The sequence below is a fragment of the Kogia breviceps genome, chromosome 7 (genome assembly GCF_026419965.1).
Source record: "Kogia breviceps isolate mKogBre1 chromosome 7, mKogBre1 haplotype 1, whole genome shotgun sequence".
Taxonomy (NCBI): Eukaryota; Metazoa; Chordata; class Mammalia; order Artiodactyla; family Physeteridae; genus Kogia; species Kogia breviceps.
The window spans coordinates 23361402-23376394 of record NC_081316.1 but is presented as its reverse complement, the minus strand read 5'-3'; the positions used below and the strand labels follow the sequence as shown (position 1 = coordinate 23376394).

Sequence of the window (14993 nt, the reverse complement as noted above, 5' to 3'; positions counted from 1 at the left end):
AGAATCTTGAAGAAACTGCTATTAGAATCCTGATGGCTTTTGAGAAAGCTGTAGGTAAAGGCTCAAGGGGAAATGAGGAAAAGGTTATTGGAAACGGGAGAAAAAGGGTCCTTGTGATGCAGTGGCAGGAATTTAGCAACACTGTCACCTGCAGTAATGTGGAAAGTAGAAAATTCTCCTAATTAATTGGGTATTCTAGCTAAGTACATTTCCAGGTAGAGTGTTGAAGGTGCTGACTGATGTCTTCTTCCTGATGATGGCAAAATGTGAGAAGAAAGAGATAATATACAGAAGTAATTTTTTAAAAGGATCCAGAGCTTGCTAGACTTGAAAATTCCCATCTTCTTTAGATGGCAAATAATGCTAAAATGAAGAAATGGCTTCCAGTTAAAAATAAACTCTAGGGAGCTGCAAGGAAAACATCATCAGATGATGAAGGTGAGAGTGTGGCTGTAAAACCCTTTGTTCGGGGCTTCCCTGGTGGCGCAGTGGTTGAGAGTCCGCCTGCCGATGCAGGGGACACGGGTTCGTGCCCCGGTCCGGGAAGATCCCACGTGCCGGAGCGGCTGGGCCCGTGAGCCATGGCCGCTGAGCCTGCGCCTCCAGAGGCTGTGCTCCGCAACGGGAGAGGCCACCACAGTGAGAGGCCCGCGTACCGCAAAAAACAAAAACAAAAACAACCCTTTGTTCAGATCTCAGAAAGAGCTACAGCAGTGATTCAGAGACTCATTCAGACAAACAATACGGCTTCAAAGAAGCTTATGAGTGTTGTGCCTCAGCAGTTTCTGCAGAATGACTCTCCAGAGTAGAGAAGAGCTTATCTTGAAGAGATGTGTGGGTATGACTTTTGTCCAATGGGGTGGTGCCCCAATTAGATTCACAGGAGACTCACAAAATTTTTAAATGAATGATATTGGCCAAAACACTGCCAGCATGGCCTAAATGGGACAGAGGCAGTACAAAATGAAAAGGAGACTTTGGACTCCTAAATTCTACTAACAGGAAGCAGACCGACAAATTACCTAGCTGCAAACATGGGTATCTTTTCATAGAAAAGGAAGGATGACTCAGAGGATGGAATCAAGAGCCCAATAGGGGTAAAGTCAAAAGCCATGGAGAGTCATTCCCGGAAAGAAGTAGGACTGAGCCTTAATCAGGGAACTTCTAACTTGTGTCCAGCTGGATTTTAGGATTGCTCTGGGCCGGTGATTCTTCTATGCCTCCTGTCTTTTCTTCTTTTTGAACAGGAGTGTCTGTACCAGTTATCCTAAGCTTGTCCCACCGTTGTATGTTGGGAGGCATTCAGATGAAAAGCATGAGTGTTGAACTATACTTGAGGAGCTGCATATAAGACACTACACCTAGAAGCCTCATCCACACCTGGACCTGATTTAGATGATAAGATTCTGGGCTTTGAGCTGATGATGTAATGGGTTGAGAGTTTGGGGCATCTTGGGAGGAAGTGAATGTATGTTGCATTTGAGAGAGATATGAATCATTGGGGGCCAAAGGGCAGAATATGGTATCCAGCCTCAAAGATGGCCCTAAAGATCCCCACCTCTTGGTATTCATGTCCTACACAAACAGTCCCCTCCCATACAAAACAGGGCTCATCTCTGTAACTAATAGGCTATGTTGGAAATGATGATGTGTGACTTCTGAGCTTAGGTCATATAAGACATTGTATCTTCTACCTTGCCCTCTCTTGGATCACTTGCTATGGGAAAATGCAACTACCATGTCATGAGGATATTCAAGCAGCCCAGTAGAAAATGGTGAGACCTCTTTGGAACATCCATGTGAAGGATCCATTTTAGAAGCAAATCTTACATTTCTAGTCAAGTCTTCAAATGACTACAGCCCCAGCCAACAGCTTCACTGAAATCTCTTGAGTGACCCTGAGCTGCACCACCCAGCTAAGACAGTCCCATATTCTTGGCTCAGGAATGTATGAGATAATAAAAGTTCATTGTTTTAAGCTGCTACATTTTGAGGTATTTTTCTATGCAATAATGGATTAATATAACAAGGTTTCTATCTCTAGATACTCCCAAAGTTTCCAATTCCGGTGGAATCAGACCATTCTGATTTTTGTGTCGAGGGGCACAGAAGGTCCATCTCATGAATATGCCATACTCCATCCCCAGAATTTTATGAAGTCCCTTTTTTAATAGTTCCATCAACTTCTGTCTCTAAGACCCTCTCACCACAGAGGACTCAAAGAAAGTTTGTAAAGTGTTAGATACTGAATTGCAGAGTATGATATTTTAACTTTCTGTTAGGTAAAATTAAGAACAAACAATAACAACAATAATGACAACAAAAAGACAATTTCTGGAGAAATGAATTGGAGAAAAATAGAAATGTGGACGGAACTGGAACAAAACAAACCTTTGGACCTTTCTCCCCACATTCTATAGAGTTGTCCTGAGGTTAATAAAACAAAATTATTTTTTTTTCAAAATAAAATCTCTGACAAAAGCTGCACAGAAATTAAGCATACATTATATGTGGCTATATTAAAAATTATTTTAAATGATTTTTACCCCACTCCATCCCCTGGCATTTTTGTGAAGATCATCTGGAAATCCTAGACCGAAAGTATCTAAGGGACTCAGTGAAAAACACACCATTCCATCCCCTTTCCTTCTTCTCAACCACATCTACCCCTCTCCCCGGACTAGATCAAAATGTCCATTTCCTCTCCCAAGTACAAATCGAAAGCTCTCCAATGAGCGGTGAGACATATATATGGGGTAGAGGTGAGGAGTTGCTGACACCAGCAGCCAGCCAAAATGTGTTAAAAATGTTTAAAACCTCCTTCAAAGGGTCATTATGTGCACTAAATATAATTCATGACAATAATAATAGTTAAAAATGTAGTGAATATCTACAAGGCAGGCACCTTTACATTTCACTCACAAAATGGCCCCATGAGGTACGCATTACCATTATTTCCACTTTACATATATATATACTTTATATATATAAAGTAGAAAACAGAACGATCAATTAGCTTCTTCATGGTTGCAAAGCCAATAAGTTGTAGTACCAGGATTTGAGGGTCCTTGGGCAGTGGCTCTTCCAAACTTGGGAGCCGCAAAAAGATCTAGCCCGATTCTTGGCACTTCAGTATTGGTTAATAAATAACAGTCCCTTTCCTTTCTCTTGGAATCCAATCTGAATCTAGATGGCCTCCTTACATAAAGGATAAGGTCCGCACACTGGAACTCTCACTCCACAAATACTGTCTCTCTCTACCTACCTCCCCTGACATCTCAGCCAAACCCAAGGCAAGTTCTCAAAAAAAGGCGCAGAGGTTACCATCCTAGAGGCTCTGAGCCCCTAGGAGAGCAGGAATGCAAATAGACTTTGCAAATAGGCAAAGCTTAGAATCGCTTTAGATCAAAAACGTGTTTGCTCAACCTGACTCTGATTCCCTGAGCCTGGGAGAACAAACACAACCCTTACCCCTGAAAATCCCAAGGGGTCAGATTCAGTCTGGTAAACAACACTCTGTCCTGGCACCTTGCAGAACAGGCAGCAGAGGGGTGTGGGACGGGCAGAAAGAAATTGGAAGGAGGGAGGCTGAAATGCACCTGTACACCTGCCTAGTAGCCTTGAATAGTCAGGTTGGCACCTCCAGGGACGAAGTGGAGGAGGCGGGGCCAAATTCCCGCCTCCAGAGTGAGCTGTAGTGAATCAGAGACCTCATACATCCTCTCCCTCCTTCCGGGGATGCTGAACCCCTGCGGGAAACGCAGAAAAGGGCCATTGCCACTTTAAATGACTCAGGAAGTGAAAGCAGGCCGCCTGACGGGGACAGGGAAAGTGGAACCGGGGCGGCGCGGGGGCCTGCAGCACCGCGATCTCGCCGGGGCAGCGGGGGGCCGAGCGCGCGGCGCGGCGCGGCGCAGGGGCCGACGGGGGCGCTGGGCGGCTGCGCCGGAAGTGCCCGGGACGCTGGAGGAAGCGCAGCGGCCGCTAGGCTGCCGAGTCGGCGGGGAGGCCCTGTGCTCCTGGCCTGGGCGCGGGCTGCTGGGAACAGGCGGCAGCAGCGCCGAGGCTGCGGGACACGGCGCGGCTAGTCTGCGGGACGGGCCCTGGGTGGAGAGGAGAACGCGAGGAGGCCGCGCCGAGGCCAGGCGGCGAGCTCTGAAGCCCGGAGACCCGGACCGCGGCACAGCTCCCACATGGCCTCCGGAGGGGGCGCGGCCTTCGAGGAGCTGCCGCACGACGGCACGTGTGATGAGTGTGAGCCCGACGAGGCTCCGGGAGCCGAGGAAGTGTGCCGGGAATGCGGCTTCTGCTACTGCCGCCGCCACGCGGAGGCGCACGGGCAGAAGTTCCCCCGGCACCAGCTGGCGGAGTACGTCCACGGAGCCGCCCAGGCCTGGACCCCGGGAGCCCGGGAGGATGGGGCGGGAGAGGAAGAAGTCGAGGCCCAGGTAGAGAACGAGAAGGCCCTAGAAAGCGAGGCGGGGGAAGAGAGCGAGTCCGAGGAAGACTGTGAGTCCGAAGAAGAGAGTCAGACGGAGGAGGAGAGCGAAGATGAGAGTGATGAGGAGAGTGAGGAAGACAGTGAGGAACAAATGGAGGATGAGCAAGAGAGCGAAGCAGAGGAAGACAACCAGGAGGAAGGAGAATCGGAGGCGGAGGGAGAAACCGAGGCAGAAAGCGAATTTGACCCAGAAATAGAAATGGAAGCGGAGAGAGTGGCCAAGAGGAAGTGTCCGGACCATGGGCTCGATTTGAGTACCTATTGCCAGGAAGATAAGCAACTCATCTGTGTCCTGTGCCCAGTCATTGGGGCACACCAGGGCCACCAGCTCTCCACCCTAGACGAAGCCTTTGAAGAACTAAGAGTAAGTATTGGTCATTCAGAGCATAGGCCAGGAGATCAGGACACCTGGGTTTCAACTCAGGTGGCCTCCCTGTGGCCACATTAACTTTCACCATGTCCCTAAAAAGCTGGTCTGTTCATCTTGTTGGGAGCAGTGATTATTGACCCTTTTTGATTGAAGTCCTTTGAGAGTAAGATGAAAGTTCTGGACTCTGACCCTAGAAAAATAAATGTACACGCAAAATCTAGTTTACAATTTCTGGAAAATTATAAGCCTCTGGTCTCCGTATCCCAGGTAAAGCATTCCTTGGGATTTTGACTCCACTTAAGCCTATTCCCACAACATCTTCATTGTTGAGACTGGTTAAGGCTCTTGACAAGACATTGGTAAAACATGGTTTCGCCAGATGAATCCAAGTAGGTGGTTCCTCTATAGTGAAAAGACTCCCTAAGGTTGTGGTTTTGACGATAATTTCATGTGTGCCCCTGAGTTCCTTCTAGGTGCTTCATGTTTGGTAGTTGTTTAGAAAGGAGGGTGAGAAGGTGGAGGCACAATTGGGATGGGAGTGGGTGTTCCCTGGTCCTCTATCTTTTGCAGGAGGGCAGGGCCTTTATCTTGAACCTTGCTGGTTCCCTAGAACAGTGTATGGAAATCTTACAAATACTAATAAATATTTGTTGAATGAATGAATTTGCAGATGATTTGCTTTTTATTTATATTGTGGATATTTACAGTCAGTGAGAGAGAGACAGCTGGAGTTAACCAGGCAGGAAAGTTGAGTGATCAGTTCATTAGTTATTGTTGTCATTATGACATCTTTTGTTTCCTGAAGCAACCTTGCAGTTGCTGGTGCTGGGATAACAAATATTTTGATAATGAAAATCCCCTATATTAAGATTTTCCCTTTTTAATTGTAAAATGCACACTCAAGGTGTGTAAAAACATATGCACAGTCTAACAAATAACTATAAAGCAAATACTAATGTAACCTCCACCTAGATTAAGAAATAGAATATTAGGAGCAATATTGAAGCCCCATGCCCTTTTTATAATTTTCTAGTTATAACCATCTCCCTTCATAGGTAACCATTATCCTGACTTTTGTGGTGATAATATCATTGCTTATCTCTATACTTTTACCACATATTTATGTATTTCTAAACTTATTTGAACTTGACACTATTGATATTGTATTGTTATCATGCATTCTTTTGGGTTTTACTTTATTTTTTCAACATTGTGTTTGTGAGATTCTTCCAGTGAGTGGCTGTGGTTTGTCCATGTTCATTGTTGTATAGAAATTCTGTCAAAGGTGAACATTTGATTTCCAGATTCTGGAACTTCAGTTATTATAAACAATGTTGCTATAAACATTCTTGTTCATGTTTCCTGCTGCACATCAACATACATTTAAATGGAATATAAACCTAGGAGTGTGATTGTTGGGTCACACACTGTGCATATCTTCAATAATATTAGATGTTGCCAACTGTTTTCCAAAGTGGTTGTACCAATTTGCATTGCCATGAAAAGTGTAAGAGAGTTCCTTTTGCTCAGTATTTTCACCAACATTTGTTATTACAGAATTTTTAGTTTTTGTCAATCATATGGATATGTAGTGGTATCTTCTTTTTAAAATTATTTTATTTATTTATTTATTTATTTATTTATTTTTTGTCTGTGTTGGGTCTTCGTTTTTGTGCAAGGGCTTTCTCCAGTTGCGGCAAGCAGGGGCCACTCTTCATCGCGGTGCGTGGGCCTCTCACTGTCGCGGCCTCTCCCGTTGTGGAGCACAGGCTCCAGAAGCGCAGGCTCAGTAGTTGTGGCTCACGGGCTTAGTTGCTCTGCGGCATGTGGGATCTTCCCAGACCAGAGTTCAAACCCGTGTCCCCTGCATTGGCAGGCAGATTCCCAACCACTGCACCACCAGGGAAGCCCCTGTAATGGTATCTTCTTGTGGTTTAAATTTGCATTCCTCTGGTCACTGATGACGTTGAGTAATCTTTTGTATTTCTTCTTTTGTGAAGTACTCAGTCAGGTCTTTTGCTCATGTTTCATTTGGGTTGTCTTTTTCTCATTAATTTACAGGAGTTTTTATATTTATATTTTTGACTGTGGTTGATATGGGTTACAAATATCTTCTACTCTGTTTTTCCTTTTTCTTTTTTTAAAAATTGTACCTTGAACAGAGAAGTTTTTCATTTTAATGTAGTAGAATTTATCAATAACTTTCTTTATTATTAGTGCTTTTTGTGTGTCGTTCCACTTAGTATTGATTTTGGGGTAGTGGAGGTAGGGGCTTAGTTTCATTTTTTACCCTGTACAGATAGCCAGTTGCTCTAGCAGCATTTATTGAAAAGCCTGTCCTTTCTGTACTGATCTGCTATGTCACCATTCATGTATCAAGTGCCCATATGTGTATGATGTGTTTCTTGGCTCTTATATTTTATACCATTGATCTGTTAGTATATTCCTGTATGAGCTACATGTTTTCTCAGTTACAGTAGGTTTGTAATATCCGGTAGAGCAAGTCTGTCCACTCTGTTCTTCTAGAAGAGTGTCTCAGCCAGCCTTGGCCTTTTGCATTTCCTAGAATCATACCATGAAGTTCTGTATTAAGAAAAAAAACAAACCTGCAGGACTTTTTTTTTTTGTATTGTATTGAACTTATAAACCAATATATGGAGAATTAATACCATTACAAAATGAAGTCTTCTGATCCATTTATTTAGGTCTTTTGTATTGCCTCACAATGAAGTTTTATAATTTTTTTTTCTGAAAGATCTTGTACATCATTGTGAAATTTATTCCTGGATACTTACAGTTTTATAGTATTGTAAAAAATGTTTTTAATTTTTGTTTTCTAATTGTATATAGGAATATGATTAACTTTCATATATTGATTTTCATATTAAACTGTCTTACATATTCTAATAATCTGTAAATTTATTTTACACACATGATCATATTATTTGCAAGAGGGAAAGCTTTTATATCTTTTCAGTCCTTATGTCTGTTTTTTTTTTTTTTTTCTTGCCTTAATGCTTTGGATAGGACCCCCAGTATAATGTTGAATAGAAGGGATAGTGAATATTTGTGCCTTGTTCTTAATTGAGAGATGATTCATAACATTTCACAAGTGTGCTAGTGTTTTTTTTTTTTTCCCACAGATATATTTCATTCGATTAAGAAAGTTCCCTTCTAGTCCCAGTTTAAGAGTTTTTCTTTATTTTGAATGGATATTGAATTTTATCAAATGCTTTTTCTGCATCTGTTGCATGTTCATGTGATTTTACTCTTTTATTAATGTGATGAATTACATTAATTGATATACTTATTAAATTAAATTAAAAAATCAGTATTATGTTCACATGTTTCAAAAGCCTCTTTTTCACCTTTGGTAACCACTTTTATTAGTTTTTTGCTTATCGTTCAAGTGTTTATTTTTGCAAATACAGGTGTGTATATATATATGGTCTTATTTCCATCCCTTCATTATTAGTATATTTTACAATTAAAACAACCTGGCATTTCTGGGAGAAACTCAACTTGGTTGTGATGAAGTATCCTTATGTTTTTGATTTTAGTTTATTAATAATTTATGTAGGATTTTTTCATTCATATTTATGGGAGAAATTAACTTGTAAATTTCCTTTTTTGTAGTGTCCTCATGAGATTTTGCTATCAAGGTTATGTTGGCTTCATAGTATGAGTCAGGAAGTATTGCTTCTCACGTATTTTCTCTCTCTTTTAATGCTCTGGAAGTGTATTACATAAGATAGGAATATTTCTTCCTAGAATGATTGGTAGAACTGACCATGGAAGCCATCTGGATCTGAAAAGAGAGAAAGAATTAATTTTGTTGTTTTGTATCCAACATTGGTTACATTTGTTTTGTATCCAATCCATTGACTGTGGATTCAGTTTATTTGGTGGTTATAGGTCTATCCCAGTTATGTATTTTTCCTTAAGTCAATTTTGATAAGTTACATTTTCCTAGAAGTTTGTCCATTTTGTCTAAATTTTCAAATGTACTAGTATAGATTTGTGAATCATACCCTCTTGTTATCTTTTTTCATGGTGTAGCTATCCTCTTTATTCGTTTAAGAACAGTAAGCATGTTGATTTATAATCTGTCACTGATAATTCCAGTATTTGAAGACTTTCTAGATCTTTCTCTGCTAGCTATTTTCTTTTGTGGTGTTTTTTAGGTTTCTTTCTTGCCTTTTGTGCTTGTTATGTTCGAGTAGCTTTTCATTGCCTTTGAAAAATTATTTGTGGGGATTTCCTAAGCCTTGGCCTGAAGCTGTAGTCTTCAAAAGAGGATTTGAGTTTGCTTCTGATAAGGCCTAAGTGTACAGCTTGTTTAGGACCCCCTTAAACTAAATTAATTGCATGAGAGATTTCTTGGAACAGATTTTCAGGAGGTGCCTGCCCAAATTTACAGCCTCTTAAAGAATTTCTTTCATCCTGTCCTGCACCGCATCCCCCCCCCCCCCGTTTTGTTCGGCTCCAAGGCATGGCTCCCCACACTCCTCTTTGGAGGGTGAGATAGCGGCAACTTTAGTTTGTCTTTACTCTATGATTTTACTCTTATGCAGGGGTAGGAGGGTCAAAAGTCTGTATGGAAAGGGTCTCCTTTAAATGTCCCACTCTGAGCGTGCTGTAGGCTTTGCTTTCTTTTATCTTCTTTCCCCCTGCCCACCTCACTTGCTGCCTATAATCAAACGCACATCCCGGTTTCTTGTGATCAGTAAATGTACTCAGATCAATAGAGCTGTTTCCTGTGCTCTGCTTATGTTAACATTGGAACAGTATTACTAAACTATAGACCTTATCAGACATTCACCAGTTTTTCCTCTAATGATTTCTGTACCAGGGTCCTCTGGCCTTGTTACATTTTCTTGTTTTCGATGATCGTGATAGTTTTGAGGAGTGCCAGTCAGGTATTTGGTAGACTGTCTCTCAGTTTGGATTAGTCTGATGTTTTTCTCATGGTGAAACTGGAATTGTGGGTTTGGGGGCAATATAAATTCTCTTTTATGTTTTGCTTTTTTCACTTAGCAGTATGTCTTAGAAATCACTCCGTAGATCTGCCTATTTACTTATTCATTTTAGCTGCAAATACTCTAGTGAGTGTCAGTCATTAAATTCTTAATTTATGATATTGTGTTTTTCAACTCTAGAATGCCTGTTTGGGTTTTTTTTTTTTTGTTTTTTTTTTTTTTGCAGTACATGGGCCTCTCACTGTTGTGGCCTCTCCCATTGCGGAGCACAGGCTCCAGACGCACAGGCTCAGTGGCCATGGCTCAGGGGCGCAGCTGCTCCGCCGCATGTGGGATCCTTCCGGACCAGGGCACTATCCCGTGTCCCCTGCATCGGCAGGCAGACTCTCAACCACTGCGCCACCAGGGAAGCCATTGGTTATTTTTAAAAAATATTCATTTCTCTTTATCTTTTGGGTTCTGATTCTTGATTATATGCCACATTTTCATGATTATTCTCATCTCATAATTTTTAGTCAATACCAGACATTGTGTTTAAAAGAACTATAGACACTAGAGTCATATTTTTCCCTCTGAGAAAGGGCATATCATTTGCTCTGTTAGGCAGCTAGGATGAAGGGTTGATGGTTTTTATTCAATAAAAATTTGAACTTGGTTAGAGCTTGTTTGTAGCTTTAATTAGTTTCATTTCACCTCTGGTTTCATATATTTTGAGGGCAGTGTACATTTACTTATTGAAAAGAAAGTAGATCTCGTGGAATATTAAAAGTGGCTGAGCATGATGATGGTGAGAGAAGAGGATCTTTGTTATACTGCATGCATTCATTCATTCATTCACCAAGTATTTATTGAGCATTGGCCAAGGGCAGGTGCTTTCTAAGCATTGAGAATATAACAAAATGGAAGAAGTCCCTGCTTCTACTGGAGTATACATTGTGTTGGAAGGAAATAGAGGACAACAAATGCTCAAATAAACATGTAATAACTGTTAATAAAGAAAAAATAAAACAGTGTGGGATTAGAGAGGAACAGGAAGTATCCTAGCTCTGCCGCTTGTTTTTTGACCTTGGACAAGTTATTTAACAGTTTGGCCTTGTTTCTGTATCTCTAAAATGGGTATAAAGTTAAGAAATCAAGTAGTGTTTTTGTGAGAATAAAATAACTTAGTTTGTGATAACACTTTAACAATGCTTAACACATTGTAAGTGCTCTTTAAATGTTAGCTGTTGTTTTTATTATTAATAGGAGGACTCTAGTTAAATGCACAAGTTTAGAGTTGAGAGGGATTTGAACAATATATGTCTTGATATCTCAGTGCCAAACCGGGCTGTGAGTGGCTAATATTGGTGGTAGAAGGCCAAATTGTTGGCGAGGGCTAGAGTGAAGCAAACTTCGGAGTGGGCCAGAATGGACAGAAAACCAGGGTGACTGTATAGCAAGAGGGGATCCGAGCAGAGGCAACGGGAACGCTAATGCCTCAAGGACTAAGGTGAACACACCTTGAAGGGATAAGTTTAACCCTAATCACTGAAGTGACTTTTAAAGTTCTACCTTTCCTCTTGTGCTGTATTTCCAGTTTGGCTCCAGAGCATTTGGTCTCCAAACGATCCTGTGGGTCCAGATTTGAATTGAGCCTGTGCTCCAGCTTTATCATAGGAATATAGTTACACAGCCCATATTATGACCTCACATCTGGTTCGTAAACTCTCTTCTCAGATATGCAGGTTTCTCTTATTGTGACCATAGTTTCTGGTTCTGAAAATGGGTACTTGGGTCTGACAAAGGAGCTTGATCTGGTTCATGGATATTTTCATATGAAAATTCTTAAGTTGTCAAGGGAATTTGCATTCATAGCTATATTTAATGAATCATTTTGTTGAAAAATATAGGTGCAATTACATGTATTCAGAACTCTAGACCAGTAATTAAAAAAATTATTTTGAACATAACCTACAGTAGGGGAAATATAGTTTACATTGTGGTCTAGTTTACATACACACACGCGCACACACATACTTTAACTCAAACGGAGCACTCTTAACCTTATTGCATATGATGTGTTCTGTTTGTGTTCTATTCTGTTCAAAAAAGTTTCTGGATTCTCCCAATAAATTGATTTCATTGCACCCTAATGGGTCATGTCCTGCAGTTTGAAAAACACTTGTCTCGTTCACTCTAAGATCACCTGAAGAAAAGGTGGAGTCTTATAAAATGGCAAAGGGAGAAATGATTAGCAGAGTTCTGCAAGTACTTATAAGCATCTATGGAGTTCTTAACATGGTTTTATTATGGACAGATCCAAAAGTTTTGAAGCCACTCCCTTTGCCCTTGAGTGTGTCTTTAAGATGGGTGGAAAGAAGAATGTTTGGTTAAGTGACAGTGGGAACAACTGCAGGGGCGCCCCACCGAGGGGGCTCTAGTGGCAGGGCGGTCGGGAGGGTACAGGCATGTGCTCGGGACAGCTGTGACTCTGGAGGGGCTGGAGATGGGGCTATGCCGCTGCTGTGTCTTGTAATGGCCAGTGGCTCTGGCTCTGTGCTCAGCTCATAAGAAGCGGCTCCGGCAGGGAGGCAGAAGGTTGAATGTCTGCTGTAGTGTCCCTATTTATGTTTTTATTCTTCTTGACTGAAAGGATTTGGAGTACCTTCTAATAAAACCATGAAGCGCTGTCTACACAGTGGTTCAGTCTGTGTCTTGTTTGTTTGTATAGAATAAGACAAAAGCTAAGACTAAGGTAAAGGGAATGATTGAAGCTGCCACAAATGGTTGATGGAAAGTTAAAGTGATGCCTGCCGTTCTGGGATTCTCCGTCTCAGTCTACTGTTCAAAATGTACTTTCTTTACCTGTAATAAGTCTGGGACGTATGCAGTGAAGAGGACAGACAGGGCCCTAGCTTTTATGGAGTTTACCCTTTAGCTGGGGAGAGAGATAAGGTAGAGTAATTTTGGATGGTAGTGTGTACTATGAAAACAATAAGTCATAGCAGTGAAAGAGTGAGTGGTGTGGCAGGAGGGCAGGAGGGAGTTACTTTTTGACCAGGTAGTCATGGAAGGCGTCTCTGAGCATGTGACATTAAGGCAGAGACCTGAATTATGAGATCTTGCAGAGATCTAGAGAAAACCTCCTATTGTGTTACCACTCAGTGCTTTTTGCACAAAGTCCAGTGATTCATAGCAGAGATGATCGGTTTGGTTCATAGGACTCTTCATAAAGGAATTAGATGGCTCTTGAAGTGAGAGGAGTAGTGTAGTTCTAGCAATTGTAATGTGCTGTTAACACAGGGGAAAATACTACTCTGTGGAGGGAATATGAGCTTATGGGGATCTCTTTGACAATTGCTCAGTTTTTCAGGGGATTCAACATTCATGGTGATGGAACTTCATTAAAGAGAGCCTAGAGGGCTTCTTCAGGGTTAAGTGGAGGGGAAGCGTCATCTAATTGTGTTCTGTTAGGGACGTGGACTCTTCCCACAATCTTCGTTATTCAAATTACAGTTTATAATCTAAGAATTAAGAAAAAGTCTGGGAAAAGGGTGGTTAATGCGGAAAGAATGGTGAATGCAAAGGCTCTAAGGTAGAGGTGAACTTGGGGTGCTGGAGGGACAGCAGAAAGGTCACTGTGGAGTATATTGGAATGAAAGAGGAGTGGGAAGTAGGTTAACAAAGTAAACAGTGTGTTTCTCACCTTGTTGCCACATTTTGGAATCACCTGTGGAGGAAGATTCTTTAGAAATACCTGTGATTGGCCTCACCCCAGCCTTAAATCAAAATCTTTGGGGATGATCAGGTATTTTATAGAATGTCTTTCTATTGGGATTTGTCTTCTGTTCATGTTATGGTTAGATTGGAGTTGCTGTTTTTAGGAGGAAGACCACAGAATTAAGGGTACACACAATCAAGAGGATTGTTGAGAGAAAAGGTCCAAACTTGCCCTGCTCTCTCTCCCAAGAATCCAGTGCCCTCTTTTTTCTCTTCCCCGACCTTTCAATCAGAATAGATTAATAGGTTAATAGGCATATTGTACTATTAGATGACTGCTTTTCAGAGTAAGGTTGCTGATGCAGTAGGTGCATTACTCTTAAGCCCCTCTGGGGATAAAGGACTGTGTGCCTGTGGCACCACCTTTTCTTGACCACAGCCCACAACATGGAGGTTGCCTGCTGCCCACTGATAACACCTGCCTTTTCTCTTCCCTTGCATCGGACTCAAACTGAGAAGCCAGAGATCTGTCGGTGTCAGTGCTCAGTGTGTCTTCTGCTTGAAGTTACAGTTCAATCTGGGATAACTAGCTCAGTTTCATGCTCTTGTTCCTGTTGTGGGTTTTAGTGTCCAGAGCCAGAGACTAAATTTGTTGTGCGGCAGGAAGGAGCACAGATACTCATGGACCTCTCAGAAGAGAAGACTGAGTGCAGACAAAGAAGGGGTAAAACAAAAACTTCAGTGCTGAAATGTGGGGTAGAGATGAGAGTCTTGTTTGTGGGTGTGTGACTGTGATAGGGATCAAGCCAACATGACATTGGGGGATAAAAATCAATATTGATGCCCTTTTCGGATGTCAAAAGTGAATCAAGAATGAAAAAAACTGAAACCAACCAAGCAGAATCTTCCAGATATGCTAAGTGCTCAGTCTATAATTTATGGCAAGTAACCATATAGGCAAAGACTGATGTACATTGTGGTGTGCTAAATTATTCTTGTTGAACATTTAATTATAAATTAAACTCACTTCAGATGTATTTAGCTAGTTTTTGATCGGGTAGCAGAGCAATCTGCTTTTAACTTCAATAAGATATTAGAGAAAGCATTATACTATATCCAAACTATAGCATATAGTTAGCTTTTTTGTCAAAAACTGGTGTTTTAAAGTTAATTTTATTTATGTGAATAATCTTTGAGCACTTAAGGTGTGCTGCATGACGGATATTGATAAAGAAAGATGTCTGACATCAGGAAGCTTATAGTCTTTTCACATGCTTATTTGCGTATAAATACTGGAAGAGAGGTACAAATAGTATGTCATGGGGGCTCAGAGAAAAGAGAAGTTATTTTCAGCTGGAGGCATGGAATCAGGAAAGATTTCTTAGAGGAAGTGGTATTTGAGGTGGGCCTTCAAAGATGGATAGGATTTTACTAGGTAGATATG

At 41.5% G+C, this 14993-nt stretch overlaps 1 protein-coding gene across 5 annotated transcripts in view; it reads left to right on the top strand.

Moving 5' to 3' along the window:
• Nucleotides 1-3931: 3931 nt before the first annotated feature.
• TRIM44 (tripartite motif containing 44) overlaps nt 3932-14993 on the top strand; it is a 115014-nt gene continuing 103952 nt past the window's right edge. For 3 of the 5 annotated variants that reach the window (XM_067038011.1, XM_059069950.2, XM_067038010.1), the window contains exon 1: nt 3950-4865. In XM_067038011.1, coding sequence (XP_066894112.1) covers nt 4194-4865 — 672 coding nt within the window. In that variant the 5' untranslated portion in view covers nt 3950-4193. Of the gene's footprint in view, nt 4866-14993 lie in introns of all 5 variants that reach the window. The other 2 variants (XM_059069948.2, XM_067038012.1) reach the window with 2 other exon arrangements.